We start from the raw sequence: 20022 nt of genomic DNA on the forward strand, positions 1-20022 counted from the left end.
AGAAGAGAAGAGATGTTTCCCATGGTACTTTTGGCACTAGTATTTGCCTTTGGTCCAGCAATAGGCAAATAGATGTCTGTGTGTTCCTTTAAAAAGGTTACAAAAACCAAGAAGAAGAAGAAGAAAAAAAAAAGACGGCTCATATGTCAGTTCCACAAGCCTCCAGCAGAGGGCAGGTGGGGTAGAGTTGAATGGAGATGAGTAGAGATGGGAAGTGGGTTTGTTTGTTATAAAACTATTTCTATCGCGTGCTGCCGTCTCTCAGAACCACCAAGTGCACGGTCCGAGGGAAACTCTTCAGCAGAGAGACGGCTGTCTCGTGCTCCATGTGTAAAAAACTATGTCCGTTAGCCTGCAAGGCAAACACGCAGCACAGTCAACAGCAATGTGTGTGTGTGCACATGTGTGTATAGAGGTATGTGTTCTGCAGATTTTCCATACACATGTCAATGTGTGAGTGTTTTGTGGGAGGATGGAGGGTCACTGCCATCATTATCTCAGTAACACATCACTGTTGGGGGAAAAGAGAGAGAAGAGGAGGAGCTACACAGTCATGCTGTAGAAAGAGAAGGGGTAAAGACAAAAAAGGGTTTTCAGATGAGTTCATCCAGCTAAACTGTACAACTTTAGGAGTGAAGATGATAGACAACAGAGAGGAGGCAGGGGAAACATAGATGACACTGATTTCTTGTCTTGATTGATCTGTTAATGTTCCAAAACCGAAAGATTGAAGTTTTAGCTGTCCTTATGTGTGCAGTTTAAACGATTGCATTGAGCTACGTTACTGTTTCAGGCTGAGAATCACATTTAACAAACAATCACAGACCAGCGAACCTTAAATTGCCCCGTGATAACACAACATCAAAATTAAAATGTCAACATCATTTTAATTTTGGGCCAAATCAAAATCATGAATGTTCTTAAAGGGCCGGTTGTCCCAGAATGTATTAATAAAACCCGCAAACAAAACTGTTAAAATATAAATCAATTTTTAAATTAAATAATATTGAAAATCTTTTCAGTCTTTCTAGGATTTTGCAATTATTTTTGTGATTTTTTGCAATAAAAATCAGTGTTTGTGTTATTAATTTAGAAATATTTGTATTTATGTTTGACAGTAAATGCAGCTTTTTATTACTTGCAATATAATTATAGATTATAACTTGACATTAAGTGAGGCTGAAGCAGCTGTTTAGTAGAAGTAAGAAACACTGTAAACAATCACTTAGATCCAAAATTCTGCAATAAAACTTACATTTATGTATTAGCACAAAAAGTGCAGGGATTTGTTGACTTTGTGTGAATTTCCACAGTAATTCACAAGAAACAGAAGGGACTGATTGATGTAATTTGACAGTAAACAGATAAAAACTGCTTTGATTTGATTGATAAAATAATATGTAAGAACGCTGTTATCCTGTTCTATGAATGTCACTTCAGAGTCTAGAGGGCCACATAAAAAGCTATGGTGGGCCGGATTTGCATTATGAGGAAGCAAAGTCGTAAAAAACAAAGAACAGTTCTCACCAACTGAAACCCGTTCAAAAGAACTGAATCGTTCGTGAACGACTCATGAAAACTCTCAGCAGGAATGACTTGGTTTCCTCCGATCATCACTTTACATGCAGTACCTGGCACACCCACCAGGGGCGGACCACAGTTTGAGAAACACTGAGCTACAACTGTATGAGTTCTTCTGTAGAAAATGAAAGTATTAAAGTATTAGGATAAAATGAAAATCTATAAGAGTTTCATATCAGTCGATATTGATCATTATTGATTAGCTTTTTGTTTTTAATGTATGAAATGCTGCCAAACTGGGGGTGAGAATATTGTTTTTCTTTATTTTTAAGCAGTTATGAGGCATGGTGGGGAAACAGTTACTCAAAAGGTTGTTGCTAGGTAACCAAAGAGTGAGTGAGTTGCTAGGTAACCAAAGAGTGAGAGAGTGAGTTGATTCCACTACCCTTTGCTCAGCTAGCTGTGAGAGCAGCTTAATCCCCCAGAATGCTGTGCAGTTCTGGATCAGAGTTCAATGAAATTATTGAGTATTCTACCAGATTTATTAGCTATTGATACTGATCATGTGCTTATCTGCATATATATTGTTATTGATTAATTGCTTGTTTACCTAAATTGCAAACAGACATGTGCTGGTTACCAGCATTGACTTCTACACTGCAAAAACACAAAACCTTACCAAGTATTTTTGGTCCAGTTGTTAGAAAAAATATCTTAGTAAGCTTGAAATACGACAAAACTAACTTACAAGTAAGTTTTCAGCAATATATAGGAGCTTGTTTTAGGACAATAATTCCTTAAAATTAGGAAAGAAGTGGATTAATTATGTTATAACAAGACAGTTTTGCCGTGTTATAAGTGAAATAATTTAAACAACAGAACTACATGACTCATTATGAAGATCAGAAGGAGATTTTTATTCCTATTTCTCGACAATTCCTACAAGTTAGGAATGTAATATTACATTATATTATGGTCTATAACTTATATTAAACATGGAGTTTGTAGTTAATATGTTATAGGTCTCTTATTAAAGAATATAGCTCTAATATTTAAGCTTTTAAAACTAATGATGAAAACAAAAATGAAACAGTCGGGGGGAGAAAGTTCATGCCAGATATCTGTATGGTCATGATACCGAGGCAGAATATAAAGCAGAATCAAATGTGGATCTTTAACATTGTAAATCCTCATATTTAATGCAGCTACAGTGCCTATAAAAACCTCTTAGATGTTTTACTTTTTTAAAATTACTTTCACAAATCAATCATGATCAACAAAGTCTTGCTTTTTTGAGAAAAGAAAAATTACCAAACATTTTTGGTAAAAGATGATTCTTTTACTTGCCATCCATAGCCGTGTCGCCGCGATAGAGCAACTCCGTTAACAAAAAGAAACCTGGAGACTCAAAACCACTCGCATTTTTCTGTTTTCTTACTCTCTATGCAGAGATCTGTTGCCATAGTAACTGAGTGACAACAGCTTCACTAAGGTATCAGGTTTCAACACAAAAAAACACGCAAATATTTCCCACACATAGAAATATTTGGGAAACATTTCTGTGTGGGAAATGTATTTTTGTTTGCAAAAAAAAAAAAAATAAAATAAGATTGCGAACAAAAATGTGTTTTTGTCTGAGAGAAAAACATTAATAACTGCTAAATAATGTTTTATTCTGTGATTATTAAGCGATTGTACAAACACTGTGGTGGTTGATAAGTTAATTTAAAACCTGCTCTAATGATTATTTGTCAGAGTGTGTGTGTTGCCATTTTTTTAAACCAAAACATGAAATTCCACAGCACGTCTACACATTGAGATTGTCATAGTCAAGCTAGCATAGCTGACCAACTTCTGTCCCCCTGGCTATTTTTTTTAATTAAAACTTTTTCCTGACCTTGTCATCTAAGTGTTGACAATTTCATATATCACGTATACATTTAAGATTTAGCTCATTTTAGCCAAAACCGATGGTCGTTATCGTTGGCTAGCAGTTTTGCAACGTGACTATAGGCACTGCATGTTGCTACTAAGATGAGATTCCATCCCATCTTTGAATGGAAAACTGTGCGCTATGTCCTGCTGAATATGCTGCCTCATTATTTGAAAAGGTCGGATGTTGCTGACTGCAGCCTGACGTTATGATGAGTGGGAGGACGTTACCTGCAGTATCTTGTCTCCGGGCTTCAGTGAGGAGGCGGCGGGCCCGTCATGCTGTACCCTAGTAACAAAGATACCCTATAAGTCAAAATGATACACCGTTAGGACAACACAGGGACACGATGGTTTAGAATCTTTGCCTTTCTCATGCTTATCTCAATATCCAACCCAACCCCAAACACAAAACGAAGATTTAAACAAATCAGATTTCTCCCTCAAAGGAATGAAAATACTGCAAAAGCACTACTAAAGATTGTTTATGATAATGCTGCTTTTTTATTTGAGAAACTGCTTTAGCATTTTTCAAAGAAAATTGTTTTTATTGGCTAGAGCTAAAAATGTAGTAAAGTAAACAAAGAGCAAATAATTCAAGAATATGGGAAGAAAAATAAGTGTGGGTTTGGAAATAAGTAGATATCAGCAATCATTCCCCCAATGTTTGTTCCTTTTCTCTCAATTACCCAAGGCAGAGATTGTAAAAACACCAACATCTTTTCACCCAGAGCTGAAAGATGTTTTCAAACACAGAGGAGTCAGACAATGCAGCTGCAGAAACTCCACACGGTTCAACAGGCGGCTTACATGTTGAACACAGATAAATGTGCCGTTAAGGAGGGACACGAGAGAACCGGAGACATAAAGAAATGATGCAGTAGAGACGGTGCAGCACCATCCAGGACACTACAGTGAGTGAGTCGACACAGCAAGAGACACAAATAGGTGTTAAGTTGCAACATGTGGCAACACTGACAATCATACAGTGAGCCTCATACAGACGGTAAAATACTCCAATTATCCCACAACAAACTTGGTTGGTTTGCCATCCAGACTCTTGAAAAGACAATGATTTCACTGACATTTGCTTGGAGTGAATTAGTCTTTGATTGGATAAAGCTCACTGTATATTTTAAGGAAATATGCCTTCAGCTGATATTAGTAACAGTGTAAAACAGTTGCACACAGAGCTGAAAAACACAACAACGTAAGGTATCGTTAAAATGGTCTTAATCTGGAAAACGGGGAAATATTTTCCACAGACTGATGAGATTTTAGCAGCTAAATCAGAGTTAGCTTAGTGTGCAACAGTGATATAAGAAAAGGGGAAAAAAGTGGAGTTTTAAAGGACAACGTCCCCAGTGGAGGGCATTTCTGGTAAAAGAACCATCATTAGCTTGAAATAAATTCATCTTTCATCACAGAAAAACACAACCGTTTAATTGGACGACATTTTAGCAAAAGATTTTAAAAAATTACTTCTTTTTTTTTGCAAAAACGTAGAATGAAAGATTCATAAAAATGAGAACAAAGACTATTATATCTGTAATTCCAGTCTGTTTTAGGTAATTAGTGCCACCAAACACCAGGAGAGGAGAGAGGAAATGGGAGAGCCTAATAATAAGATCCCAGAGTGTATTTTTTTAAAGTTATCCTTTATATATTTATGCTTTGTTCTGGGATGTACTTTTATTTATTTATCTGTTTGCTTTCTATTTTCTCCCTCTTTTTTACTCTTCTACCCAAAATATCTGTGACGTTGGGATAATCTAACCGTATAGAAAAGAGAATAGAAATAATAATGCAAAAAGAAAATAACTGAAAAAAGTATCTCCTAATCCGCATCTTGCGACACCAGCTGCTTATGTTCCGTGTTTTGTTTTTGTTTCGAATGTTTCCATTTTAATGTAAACTTCCTTGTTTGTTATTCATTCTATTATCTGGTTCATTGTTTTGTAGAACAATACCTCTTTTTGGTTTTTGTCAGTCTGTAATGTTTGTTGTATATACAAAAATTAAAAGAAAAGATAGTTTTATATTATAGTTACAGTTTTTGTTTTCACTTGTTTCAGGTTTTCATTTTGTTAGTTTTACCTTTCAGAGGAGAGCCTTACATAATACATATAGAGGAGAAGAAAGACAAGCAGGAAGGAAACAGTTTCTTCTGAAAAGCGAACAGATCAAAGATCCAGTCAATATGAGGCAACGTTTCTTCTTACTGCGCTCTAATTAACCAGAACTGAAACGGACCCGGAGGTGCAGAGAGCCGCTACGTTTTTTAAAGTCAATCCTGCAGGATTACTGTTGTTGCTCTTCAGACACCGAATAATGACTTCTGCAGGCGCCATCAATGGACCAAACCCGACTCAGAGCAGGAAGAGAATACACTGCTGCGACTTGAACTTAATTAGGCGTCACTTTTTAGTTCTTCACTTCAATACAAATTAAAGTTCCTATTTATTATCAGGCGACTTTTATAGAAAACGTTACATTTATGCCTTGCATTGTACAGTATGTCCAATGTCAAGGATGTCAATCTGCAATTTGAACCACATCTAGATCTCAAAGAACGTATTGATAAAAACCTTTAGCAAACTGTTTTAACGCTAATAAACAGCTGTGTGCACATTAAATGAGTTCTGCTCTACATATCTCTTCACACTGATCCGTCCCTCTTTAATGATTGTTTTCTGGAGATATATTAAACATTTTTGTGCTTTCGTATGGCAGTAAATGTGATTTCTGTGCTACAGCTGAGGCAGGTGGGAGTTAGCTAGCCGAATGTTGTTGACCATTCTTTGTGGAAAATTTGCAATAAACTCATGATTATGCATTAGCACGAAACATGTTGATTCTGTGTGAAATTGCAAAAACTGGAGGGACTGACTGTTTGGCAGCAAACAAAAAAACTGCTTGATAAAATAATATTTAAGCACCTTAGGTTTGATTTCTGCACCTCTCTGGAGTCCAGAGGGCCACATAAGAAGCTGTGTGCCCAGATTTGGCCCCAGAACCTTCAGTTTGACACACCATGTTGAGCTAATTCATTCCAAAATAATGCAAAAAGCAAGTTGAACACTAGAGGGCGCTACCGCACTAAGGATTAGTGTCACTGTATGTCTTTAGCTCTGGTAATCAAAGCACTGATGTGCAATTTTGTGAATTTAAAAGCCTAAACCTGGTATCGTTCTTTTATATAAAACACCCCGTTTGCTACATCCAGGGTAAATATTAGTGAAAATCAGCAAAATATCTGCTGATGTTTTACTGAACAATAATTGTTTTGTACTGGAACGCAGAGAGTTGGTATTTTAAAGCTCCTCATAGATTTACAGGGTGTTTCACCTGATACCTTCCTCCATGCTAAGATGTAAAGGACTTTGCAGAATAATTCACTCTAATGGGTTTTATTGAGTTTTCTTGCTGTTGTAAAAGACAGTAAAGTTACAGCTCAGCAGTGTTTTGTAGTATATTTACAGAATCTCAGATTCATTGGATAATATTCTGCAGATTCCCAATTAAATAAAATAAAAATTTTAAGGGTTATTCCAACAAATTAAAGGGACAGTATTATGTGTTTGCCATTTTATGGTAAAACCAAGTAACCATCTCACCTTCTGTTGTTAAACACATACTATATATACCAAATATGACTTAGAATAAATTTTACTTTGTAACTTAATACCTTGAAATTGGGTCTCTGTCTCTTTAAAAGGTCCTGGTCTTTCTGTAACTCCGCCTTCATCACAACATGGCTCCTCTGTTAACCCTTTAACAACATTTTGACCAGCGTTGCATAAAAAGCTCAGCAGATGTGCGGTTTCACCAGGTGTTTGCTAATTGCTGCTGGCTAGTCTGAAGGAGCTGAGCCTCGAAGGCGGGGCTAGGTCCACCCAGCTGACTGGTTGCCATGGGAGAGTAAACTATTTCCAGATATGTTTTTCATGAGTTAATAACATTATAACATGATGTAAAGCTTAAAAGAGTAAATTTTACATAATAATACTTTTTTAATTATGCTTAAAAGTAAACAAAAACCTTTTCTAAAGTAAATAATTCCCACTTTGTGACTGATGTCTGAGGAAGGTCCTCTATAAATAAAATTTACTTACTAACTTCACAATAAAATATCATCATTTAAGATGTTTTTTTATAGAGCACGCATTCTGTCATGACTTACTGAGAAAAGTTCATCTGCTGAGACTCTGCTGCTGCATCACCAGGTATAATAGGAACTATAAAATAACTGCTCAAGTCAGCAGCTACCCGACCTTAATATAAAAGTTAAACAACAGTTTTCTTTCTACCTTCACAGTAAAACTTCGTCCTCAGAGTGGGACGTCCTGTCAGAATAAAACGTCAAACCTTCCATCCCTGAATCAAAGCAACATCTAAAATCGCCCACAGCGTCCCAGAACTGAGCAGACGGCTAAAAAAAGCAGCTGGAGCTTTTTGTGTGCGGCGCCGCGCTCCTTGAGGCCGGGCGAAGTGTCTTGTTTCTGGGACAGATCGCCTTGTAGAGCGGGCCTGGGGGATCTCCGACCCAACGGGCTCAGGCTGCTGCAGACGGGCTCAGTCAAATTTAGAAGTCCCATCGATGAAAGAGCTTGGCGTTTCTTGTAAGATCTGAGTCTGATGACGCTACAAGGCGGCTCAGAACAGCTGCAGACGGCGGAAAATATGTTAGGTTTTTTCTACTAACCTGATGAATTTCAGTTACGTTTTTAATACATTTAAAGGGCCAGTGTTTGCTTAAATCAGCGTTTTGTAGCTTTACATCAAAATCATACCCGAAGCACCACTTTGATATTTTCATTCACGTTTTAGAAATCCTCTAATCTCCATGGCAACCATTCAGCTCGGTGGACGTAGCCCCGCCTCTGAGGCGCAGCCCTTCCTGGAGGCTCCTCACAGGGCACCGCCCACTCAGCTCCTTCAGACTAGCCAGCAGCAATCAGCAAACACCTCAAGGATCTGCTGACCTCATCATACGAGCTACTTCACTGATAAAAACGTTTTTAAAGGGTCACTAGAGGAGCCATGCTGCGATGACTTCAGAGAGAGCGCGAGGATTTAAAGAGACAGAGGCCCAATTTCAAGACATATTTGACATTTATAGCATTTTTTAACAACTGAAGGTAATATAGTTACTTGATCATAAAGTTTAGTAGTATTGACTTACATTTACTTGAGTAACTGTTTTGGATAAAAAATATTTTTATTATGCTGTATTTTTTATTCTTACTTGAGTAAATTTTCTGGATTTTCTACCTGCTAAATGAAAAACAAACATATTTTAACCAAAAATTCACCAGACACACATCTGCAGGTTTTGTTAAAGTTTCATAAGTTTTATTTTGAAAGAAACTGATTTGGAAAAATTTAATTTGCCTGATTTTATTACTTTGATGAATTTTGTCATTTTGGTCCTTAAAATACCAAAATTTTGACTTAATTTTATATTTTTAAATATTAAATGATTGGTAATTTGATCAGTTACTCAGTAATTGAGTAAACTTTTTACCAAATACGTTTTTACTCTTACTTGAGTAATTTCTTGGCTACGTTTTACTAGCGTACAAGTTTTGGGTACTCTACCCATCTCTGGTTAGCTTAGCTACAAAATGCCTCAATGTGCCTGGAAACAAACATAACCTGCCTCTTTAAGTCAAATTAAGCCTAATAAATGAACCTCAGCTGGTTATAAAAATAAAAATATTCACTGTAAGTCAACCACGTCGGCCTCTCTGCCTCGCAGACAAACACTGCGGTAACGAGCTGCAGTTTCCATGGCAACTCTGAGGTAGTGCTGAGGAGGCTGTGATTGGCTGACAGGCTGGGTCAGGTCGTACCATGTCGGAGGGCTTGAAGGGGTTCCCCTGGCCGCTGATGCCGCCAGAGATACTGAAGCCGAGGCCGGGGTTCTTCTCTATCCTCACACACAGCTAGGCAGGAAGAGCAGAGAGAGACAGCTGAAAGTGAAACGCACGCACGGCGAAAACTGCAGAGAGCAAACAAACACGAGGAGCGGCGCTTCGGCGGCTATCTGGAACAACCAGGCCACCAATAACGCTGTCAGGGTTTTCTGTTTGGCATAATGGGAAGCTGTCTCTTGCAATGAAGGGGGGGAAACAAGAAAAACAAAAAAACCCGGAGGCAGGTCGTGGTGCAGACTGGTGCAAATGACTTCATGTCCCTTTCTGAGCTCTCCATCTGCGCAGCGTTTCTGACTGCGACTGACACCTCCGGCTCTGTTTCAGCACAGACTGTGGCTCCGTGGCGGCTAAGTTACATAATTATCTCCACATTTTATTAATATTAGCTGCTTGTTTATTGCAGCGACATTGTAAAAAGAAAGAAAAAACCTTACAAAGTATTTACAGTCTAGTTTCTAGTGTAAATATATTAGTACTCTTGAAATAAGACAAATATAACATGCAAGCAGTTTGTCAACAAGACACAGGAGCTTCTTTTTATTGAATAATTAAGTAATATTGATGGAAAGGTGCAGATTATTTTACTTATAACAAGATATTTTTTCCATGTCATAATTGATATAATCTGCCAGGGAAACAGTATTTTTTCATCAATATTGATGAATTATTGACTGGAAACAAACTCTTATTTCTGGCTGAAAAGTTACTTTAAGTTGGTTTTGTCTTTTTTCAAGTGATCTGAGCCAGAAAAAAGACCAAAAACACTTCAGATAAGATTTAGAGTTTTTACAGTGATGTTGGTCAAACTATTAAATTCTATTATTGGAATTATTGGTCTAATTTCTAGAGCAATATGTTAGTACACTTGATATAAGTAAAACTAACTTACATGTGAGCTTGTTTTAAGTAAATAATTCCTTAACATTAATAATAAAAAAGTGGCACTTCATTTATAACAAGATATTTTTCTCCTTTTATGAGTGAAAAAAATCCACCAGTGGAATTAAATTGTCACCACTAAGGAATTATTTACATAAAACAAGCTCCTATATCTTATTAAAAATTGACTTTAGGTTAGTTTTGTCTTAATTCAACCAAAATTACTTGGTAAGATTTAGAGTTTTTGCAGTGATGTTGGTCAAGCAATCAGCAAACATCTTAGTACACTTGAAATAAGATAAAACCTAAAAGTAACGTTTTAACAAGACATAGGGGCTAAGAATTAAGTAAAAAATTCCTTAATATTAATAAAAAAACACACTAATTTACTTAAAACAAGATATTTTTCTGCCAGTGGAAGTAGTTCATCTATTATATTAAATATTTCCATAAAAAAGCTCCTATATCTTCCTAAAAAGTTACTTTATAAGTTAGTTTTGCTTTAAATCAAGTATGCTAACATATCTGCACTATAAACGAGACCAAATATAGTTGGTAAGACTGACTTTATGTTTTTTACATCAAAATCTGCCTGTGGAAAATCAGCCATTGCTGTATTTGAGGAATGCTAACGTTTCCTGTGTCTCAGCAGCAGAACCAGCACAGCCTGCTAGCATCTCCATACCTGCTCTTGGAAACCGTCGGTGCTTTTCTGGCCTTTAGTCTGCAGCAGGCAGCGGGCGCTCTGAGGCCGCGGGTTGGTGTGGGTTGCCATGACGGCCTGGTTGCTGTGGGTCATGCCTTGATTCATGTGGTACTGCGGGTTGGTAGCCGGCTGATGGGAGGGGTGGGGGTTGTACTGAGACTGGTTCCCAGATGATGACAGCGCCATGGGCAGGCCGCCGCTGGGGTACGCCTGGCCAGGGGAGGGAAGGCCTGACCAAAACACAAAGCGAACTAAAGTTTGGTTTCTCATTTAAATGTCTGGGTTTCCCCAGAAAACTTGACAGGAAATTTGAACATTTGACCAGGTGGTTACTGGAAAACACTGCTGACAAAACTCAAACGCCAACTATCGTCTTTTAAGACTATTTTTAAAAAGATTTTTAAGATTATAGAGTCAAAATAAGAAGTTAAGTGACTTCTTATTGACTTAAATATGAAGAATGTTGGTCTTTAACACGACTTCTTCATGTGTTCCTGATTACAAAACCATTCAATTTCCTTCCACATCACAAATATGAAGTATTTTGTATTCACTAAATTGCAAATACTTCATCAATATGACAAAATGTTAGAAAAGTCAAAGGATATTGATACGTTTCACTGCAAAAACACAAAATCTCACCAAGTAACTTTAATGTAGTTTCTAGTGCAAACATCTTAGCTCACTTGGAAGAAGAGAAAACCTTGTTTGAACTTGTTTTAACTAAATAATTCCTTAATATTGATGAAATAGTACTCGTCCTACTAGCAGATTGTTTCACTTATGACAAGGGTAAAATGTTACAGCTGAATTAATCTGCCAATGGAACTAGTACTTTTACACCAGTGTTAAAGAATCATTCACTGAAAAGTTAGTTCTCTTATTTAAAGTCAGATATTAGAAACTAGGTTAAAATACTTCATCAGGTTTTGTGTTTTTGCAGAGCTGATTTTAGGCACATGGGGAAAATGTCTTAAAATAAGAGAAAACTTTTCAGCAATAAAAATGAGCTTATTTCAAATAAATAATTTCTTAATATTGATGAAAAAGTCCTTCTTCCATTGGCAGGTTAATTCACTTATTACAAGACATTTTCCCCTTGTTATAAGAAAAATAATCCACTAGTTTTTCATCAATATTAAGGAATTATTTAGTTAAAATAAGATCAAATAGCTACTTTTACTCACTGCACTTGTTTTATTTCAAGTACAGTAAGATAAAAATGGTAAGATTTCATGTGCTGCAAGGCATTAAATGTAAAATAAAGCTCATTAAAGCGTGGCATGGAGGTCTGCTGTTTACCCTGTGACACGTTGCCTTGGTACTGGCCCGGACCGCCTGCTGGTACCACTGACAGCGACATTCCTTGCTGGTATTGGCCCCCCTTGTTCATCATCCCGTCGTAAACCTGCTGCCCGACAACGCGGTGAGGCGCGGCGGCCGAGGACGAGGAGGTGGAGGTGACGATCATGGTGTTGTGTGACTGATGGGAGGGGTTGTGTGGATGTCCGCCCTGTGGGAACAAGAACCACAAAATGACAACTAGTCACAATCACAGCGGCGCTGCCACTCGCCACTTCCCTACAACCAGGTTTTACTTTTCTCATGTCTGAGTTCACTGGGTTTACATTCACTGATTTATCGACCTTTTTCATGAGGTTCTCAGGTGGAACGTCTCTTCGACCGAGTGAGTAGGGAGCCCACTGGTTGCTCCCTGTCACCCCCTCCTGGTCATTATCCAGCATTGCAGCCTGCTGAGAAGGCGTCTGGGAAAAAGAGACGGACAGAAAAATACTGAAAAGGTTCACAGCAGTAATTCTCCTGAGCTTCAGCTGGTGAGATTACACCTTAAAAATAAGATTTTAACCAAAGTGCTTTGATGCAACTTTTAAGAATTTGAGATTCTTTCATTGAAACTTAAATGCTAGTTCCACAGAAGTCACAATTTATTGGTATGTTTTTCTGTAGAGCAAAACTGTAACAAGTTTAAAACTGTTTAAACCTGGAGCTAACTTGAGTCCTAATCTGGTCACAAATAGGCAGATTTACTTTAATCTTTTCAGATCGAAAGTCAGAATTCGGAGAACAAAGTCAGAATTTTGAGAAAAAAAACTGAATTCTGAGAAAAAAGTTTGATTCATGATTAAGTCAAAATTCTTAGAAAAAAGTCAGAATTCTGACTTTAAAGTCAATTCCAAGAAAGATTTTTAATTCTGAGAAAAAAGTCAAAAATTTTCAGAAAAAACATTTCAGAAAAAAATAATTCAGAGGAAAAAAAGTTAGATTCTGATTTAAAAGTCAGAATTCAGAGTCTAAGGTCAAATCTGACACAAAAATCTAAAGTTTTAGGAAAAACGTCACAATCCTTAAAGTCAGAATTTTGAATTTAAAGTCAAAATTCTCAATTTAAAACCAGAATTTTGAGAAAACAGTCTTGATTCCCCCCCAGCAGTCCAAATCCTCTTCCGCAAATGTAGTTCACTTTAATAAGTCACAAATATCTCATATAGTGGATTCATATAAGCCAGGCAGGATTCCTGTGACTCTTCTAGTGGTTTGGATAAAACATGAATGTTTAAACAGCGATATAAACAGTCACAAACAAACAAAGAACATTTAATGTGGTTAAAACGACCACCGCCTGCAGCTCCCCAAAGCTTTTTGTGATCACATGTATGCAGTGACTGTAATCAGGTTTCAGTTCTCTCATCAGGATACTCACGGTGATGGCAGACGGAGGCGGAGGTAGTGGCAGCCAGCGGCCAGCAGGGGGCTCATGCCTAGTGTTATTGTAAAGGTTAAAGTTCAAAGTGGTGCTGCGCCCCTGGCCGTGACCCCCGCCCTGATAGAGCATGCCCAGGGTGAGCGTGTTGTGCTTTAGGACACCACTCTGATTGAAGGAGACAACATCACATGACATGGGTGAATGACGGGGGGAGGGGCAAAGGGGCGGAGCCAACACAGCGAGCCAGCACAGCTCCACAACAAAACAAACAACAACACTGATATAAAATCAACAACAACAACAACAACAGTGCAGAGTTGCTGAAAGCACAGAAAAATGTTAGCTAGTGATTGGTCAATACGCACAAAACAGGAAGTGGATCAGTTCATTCCAGCAACTGCATCCTTAACACTTAACCACGAGTTTTAAAATGTTACTGGAAAAAATAATCACAACCAGATGTAGCTTTCTGCATGACTAAATAAGAGATGTGTCTATTTTTATCAACCTTTTTGTTTTGCCCAATTCTCCTGCTTCTGTCTGAAAGGAGTATTAACATTTTAATTCATTCAGAAAAAATAAAATGAAAAAATCAGAGCAGAATGGTGGTAAGGAAAACTTAAAAAGCTGCTCAGCTGTAATAAGAGGGATTGGACTGGTGTAATACCAATGAATAAGTTTCCAAAGATTATTGAGAATAATATAAATTATCTTTGAAATGCCATTTTTCTGGTAAAGTGTAAACATACCTGCAATATTTTGACTTTACATGGTTTTGTTTTCTTTTCAGAGACGCCTCCCCAAATTAATCAGGGTGGTATGAATACTTTTGGCCTTAACTGTACCACACACAAATTATTTGAAAGTAAATATTTTGTTTGTACAGGGAGTTATTGTTTTCAACTTTACTAACATCTGTGTACAGATGTGAAGACAATGTAAAACTTCAAAATATCATCTTTGAGAATTTCTGTGATTTAGAGGATTTCTCAACTTTTTTCAGACAAGTGAAAACAATTAAAAGGAATTTCAGCATTATATTGAGATTTTCTGTCAATTTTAAATAAAATCTCTTTTCTAAAATCATCTGGATTTTAGAAAAGAGATGACACTGTATGCGGGCCAGTGTACACAGAAAAAGGAGTCAATTTCCATAACAAAACTCAGAAGTTTCAAGACTAATTTAAGAAATTTTCTACAAAAAATCCTGAAGTTTCAGAGCTGGAAAAGTTGAACATAAAGCTCAGAAATTTTGAGATTATTCTCTGAAAGCTTAGAGAGAAAAAAAAGCAACAAAAAAACAGACATTTCTGAGTTTAAAAAGAGAAAAATGTTTAAAAAATTACTGGGTAGGAGGAGCTTCTAGCAAATGTTCGACTTTTCAAACAGAAAAAACCCTGAAATTTTGAGATTAATCTCAAAACATTTATAGAAAAAAAACCCTGAGTTTCAAAAATGAAAAATGTTTGGCATTTTCCTAAAATAAAATTTAGATTAATCTCAAATTTTCTGTTTTTCCTAGCAAATTTTCATCTTTTAAAACACAAAGAAAAACATCTGAAATGTTGAGATTAATAAAAAAAAAACTTCCCCAAAAGTCAAAAATGTTTTGACTTTTTTCCTAATTTTTTTTTATATTAATCTCAAATTTTCTGCTCTTCTAGCTAATTTTCATCTTTTAAAACATGGAGAAAAAAATCTGAAATTTTGAGACTAATTTCAAAAGAATTTCTACAAAAATCTAAACATTTCTGAGTTTTAAAAGTGAAAAAATGTAAACGTTTAAACTTAGGCTTTTTTTCCAAGAAATTTCTGAGGTATCAAAATGTCTGTTTTTGTAGCAAATTCTCAAACTTAGACATTTCATTGTTTTTTCTTGCAGATTTTAGAGATTAATCTCAAAGATGTTTTGGTGGAAATTTCCTCCATTTTTCTATCTACCATGACCTGATTGATGCACCATCATATTTTAGTCACTTTTCGCCTTGAATAAAAAAGAAAAGGATAAAATGAGACAGGACCAGATTGCTCAGTAGAATGGAGATTTTGCTGAACTGAATGTAAGGAAATGTGACTCTTCAAGCACATATCCATCGGCGAGTGTGCGGTTGATCAGGCTGACAGCGACAGTGTGGAGCGGACACACATGCAGCCTTACAACCTTACAACACAGACTAACACGGATACAGACAGAGGGGCTTCTCAGTGCTGTGTGTTTACGTGTGTGTGTGCTGTAAGCATGTTTTCTGGGGAGGACGTACTCTGTCCAACCGCTTGGCCTCTATGTGTCTGAGGAGCTGCTGCCTCCAGTCGGCGGGCATCTTGGAGGTGATGTCCTCGGGTTTCTGCGGGACAACGGGTCGCACTTTGATGGTGTCCTCAGACGGTTTCTCGGGGCAGGTGGCCAGGGTGTAGTCGGGCGGCATCTTCTCCAGCAGGGCGGCCATGGTGGGGCGAGCCGACACGGGGCGGGCCTGAGGGGGCAAAATGTACAAACACAAAGGGAAGAGAGCGAAGGGAGTGCAGAGTATGGAACTGTTGCAAAAAATATGTTTTACAGTGTCATTGTAATGATTTTAAGAATCAAGATTTGTGTAGTTCATTAATACAAATAAAATAAATGTAACAGTTATTGAAGAAGAATTTGAACTCATCTGAAATATGTCTACATGTTGGTCAGAACATTCCAGTAGAAAAAAACAATTAAAATAAAACATATTCTAAATGTTTCAATATGTGAAAATGCTCTCAAAAACAGAGATGATTGACAGCGCTAAGTCCCGCCTCCTGGCTCTGATTGGTTGTTTCTAGTTAGCATTGGAAAAAGGAAAAAAAGCTCGATATTTTCACTGTCGTGTCACAATAACAGTTTCAACAAACATGTAAAAAATACATTTTTATAAAACCTAAATACTTTAAACAAAATGAGCACCGTAGTGAAAACATATAATTTGAGTAAACAGCCACAGAGGCACCAAGTGCCCTACTTTCTCCTGCTGAACGACAGCAGATGAAATGCTTCGCCATCTAATCAGGTATGCTGTTGGACACATCTCTGTGGGTATTTTAGGAACATCTGACTTGTAACGAACCCAGAATATCTTGAAGGGATTATTTATGAAGGAGTGGGTCTTAAAAACAAGGAAGCAGGATGAACAGCATCCTCACTCACACCGAGATAATTAAAGGAAAGAATCGAGAAGCTGTTGTAATCCCAGATCCTTAAACTCCTCAGCCAATATAGGCCATTTCTCTGCGTGTTCCAGGAATATAAGCAGCTGCATACGCCTGAGTTCAGGAATCTGAACAGCATCAAAAGAAATTTGACTACAGTTGCAAGATTATTACCTAATTCATGGAAGATGGAATAAATGTTTTTGGGTTCTTATTCCAGATAGCAAGTGGCTAGCTAATGAAATGCTACAAAATGCTACTGGGTTAAAGTTGCCTCTCCTGTATCTGTTGCAACATTCTGCCAGTCAGCTGGCTGAAAGGAAGCTTCAACAGGCCGACTCCAACTAATTAACACCAAACAAGATCTAATATTCTGCCTGCTAAGGAAATAAAAAAAGGATTCCTCATCTCAGAGTGTTTTTGCTTCAGCTTATGAATAAAACTCCAGTGATTTATTTATGAATCCCTACAACTACTTAAATCATTTATATTTACAGGTGAAGCTAACTTACTGAAAGCTCAACAGAAGGATCTATTGAGCCATCCAACAATGTGTGGGCATCAGATGATCATATGCATTAGCTGACAGTGAATAACTTTAAAGTGATGCATGTGATAAAGAAAATGTAAACATATCTATAGTTGTTACAATACTTCAGATATTATTAGGATTTTTTTTTTCTTTAAATATAAATCTAAAACATAGACCAGGTTTAAATGTGTTTTCATTTTCCTGATGGATCTTATTACAGTTGTCTTATTTCCGTGGGGTTTTATTATCATGTGTTGTAGGAAACAAGCAGTATTATGTTGTAATACTGCTATAATGAGAGGTAGAAGCCACATAATTATCAGCAGAAAATTGCCACTGAGAAGCAAATATTTCTTCTTTGACAAATAGTTTACGTTTAAAATGTGACCTGCTGAGAAAGAAAATTGTACAAATAGTAGAAAGCTTTGAAAAACAACAAGTTATTTTATAGATGGGAAAACTGCTTTCACTTTAACCAAAACAAAAGTTATATATCTAATTATACATAAACTGGTTTAAATATAGATGAAATCAAAAACTCAAAACCCAGCTTATAAAGTGAAGAGAAGCAGCTAAAGGGTTTTTTTTGTTTGTTTTTTATTTGCATTACCTGAGATGCTCCGTACGTTTCGGTGCTGTAGCTCCGAGCAGACAGGGGGCGACGCTGAGTCAGACTTTTGGTCGGATAACCAATCATGGGCTTCTTCTGCTCCTGGTAAGTGGTGTAGTCGTCGTCGTAGCGACCGTTTCTCTTGTTGTGCATCATCTGATTTTGGTTGTCAGACATGTTGGTGAGGGCAGAATGCTCCATGGGGGACGAGTAGGCAAGAGCCCGACTGTAATGCGGCGGGTCCGTCTGAGTCCAAACAAACAAATTATATCAGCTTGTTTTTATCACAATCGGTGCACAGCACCTATATTAGCAAATCAGGAGTATAAATTAAATCAAACAACTGAAATAAGACACACATTTCTCTTTTGACAAGACAGAAAATCTTCGTATATCAGACGCACACTGCAAAAACACAAAATCTTACCAAGTAGTTTTGGTTTAGTTTATAGTGCAAATATCTTAGTACACCTGAAATAAGACAAAACTAACTTACAAGTAATTTTTTAGCAAGATTTCAAGTCAATAATTTTTTTTCTCGCAAATATGTGACTTTTCAAGCTCAGAAATTTCCAAGTTTTTTCTAGAAAATTTCTGAGATTTTTGTTAGAAATGTACCAGTTTTTTCTATCTGCAGTGGCCTTTATACACTGTCAAAAGATGCACATTTTACTAATTTGATTCAAATTATTTTATTTTATTGATGTATTTTAAATATGTTGGCATAAAAGAGTATAAACACAAAAGTAATTGTATTTTTGGTGGAATAGCCAGAAATACAGTTTAAAAGAAGAAAGACTTGATTTCCTCAAAATACACTGTAAAAACACAAAATCTTGCAAAGTATTTTTGATTTAGGTTCTAGTGCAAATATTTTACTACACTTAAAATAAAACAAACTTATAAGTAATTCTTCAGGAAGATAAAGAAACTTGTTTTAAGTCAGTAATTCCTTAATATTGGTGGAAAAGTAGCAGGTCCACTGCCAGATTAATTCACTCATAAAACGGGAGAAACATCTTGTTATAAGTCTGTTTTGTCTGATTTCAAATATACTGTCTGCATTAGAAACTAGACAAAAATGACTTGGTAAGATGTTGCGTTTTTTGCAGTGCACACTTTATGAACAGTATAAAAGAAAACAACTGTAATAATTAGAATGTCATAAAAACGTAACAGAAAGGATTTACAATCACTCAATCAAAAACAAAACAAAAAAACACTTCAACACAACAAGATTAGCAGATCTGTGTTTGATTACCGTAATTGCTTTCATATACTTACAGCAGCACATGTGCTGTGTGGATTAACATGAACACATTTTTGATGTTGGACATGTTATGTGATGAATTTTAAAAAGGCATTGTTTTCTTTTTTTTTACTGGCTCCTACCTGATGCTTGTACTGAGCTTCCTGTAGCGCCTCCTGCTGGGCTTCATGAACTCTGCGAAACAAGGCGAGCTCAGTGGAGCTCACCAAAGAGTCGGCTCTCCTCAGAAAGCCTGGCCTGGAGCGCTGAGTTGAGATAGTTTGCTGCTGCTGGCTGGACGGGCCGTCCTGGTTGATTGGGGCTTGGGGGAATGAAAACATCTCCAGCGGTGGATACGCACGATACCGAGGACTCACAAGCTCCTTGGGTAGCGTCTTTCCCGGTTGACTCAAGTAATCCATGGCCTTTGAGGAGTGGTTTACATAATCTGGTGTGTTGGGGAATGGAGGAGGGATCCTGCGATCTATGGTCACCTGATTGGGTAGAAAGTTCATCAATGAGTCAGTGGAAAGGATTCAGGCATCATCGTTGACATGCTAAACTTGGTATTTGAGAATTATCTGAATTTACCCCCAAAATGCTGCATTTATTTAAAAAATTTTGAACTACATTGCAACGTGACGTCATCCCACCCCTCAGTTTCCTGCTGGAGGGAAAAACCTGCTTGGCACTGATGACTACCACAAAAAGTTGTCAACATTATGTGCTAAATCTTAACTGTACGTGTGACATCT

The 20022-nt window shown here is 37.1% G+C and overlaps 1 protein-coding gene across 8 annotated transcripts in view; it reads right to left on the reverse strand.

The window, feature by feature from the left end:
• Nucleotides 1-79: 79 nt before the first annotated feature.
• Nucleotides 80-20022, reverse strand: part of lrrc7 (leucine rich repeat containing 7) — a 30725-nt gene continuing 10782 nt past the window's right edge. For 3 of the 8 annotated variants that reach the window (XM_016665134.1, XM_016665135.1, XM_016665133.1), the window contains exons 10-19: nucleotides 19411-19761; nucleotides 18019-18264; nucleotides 15964-16176; nucleotides 13700-13867; nucleotides 12624-12743; nucleotides 12280-12490; nucleotides 10957-11207; nucleotides 9309-9401; nucleotides 3685-3759; nucleotides 80-352 (exon numbers count right to left, since the gene is read on the reverse strand). In XM_016665134.1, coding sequence (XP_016520620.1) covers nucleotides 242-352; nucleotides 3685-3759; nucleotides 9309-9401; nucleotides 10957-11207; nucleotides 12280-12490; nucleotides 12624-12743; nucleotides 13700-13867; nucleotides 15964-16176; nucleotides 18019-18264; nucleotides 19411-19761 — 1839 coding nt within the window. In that variant the 3' untranslated portion in view covers nucleotides 80-241. Of the gene's footprint in view, nucleotides 557-3684; nucleotides 3760-9308; nucleotides 9402-10956; nucleotides 11208-12279; nucleotides 12491-12623; nucleotides 12744-13699; nucleotides 13868-15963; nucleotides 16177-18018; nucleotides 18265-19410; nucleotides 19762-20022 lie in introns of all 8 variants that reach the window. The other 5 variants (XM_016665136.1, XM_007540632.2, XM_016665138.1 and 2 more) reach the window with 5 other exon arrangements.

This window comes from Poecilia formosa, unplaced genomic scaffold, assembly GCF_000485575.1.
Source record: "Poecilia formosa unplaced genomic scaffold, Poecilia_formosa-5.1.2 Scaffold549, whole genome shotgun sequence".
Classification (NCBI taxonomy): Eukaryota; Metazoa; Chordata; class Actinopteri; order Cyprinodontiformes; family Poeciliidae; genus Poecilia; species Poecilia formosa.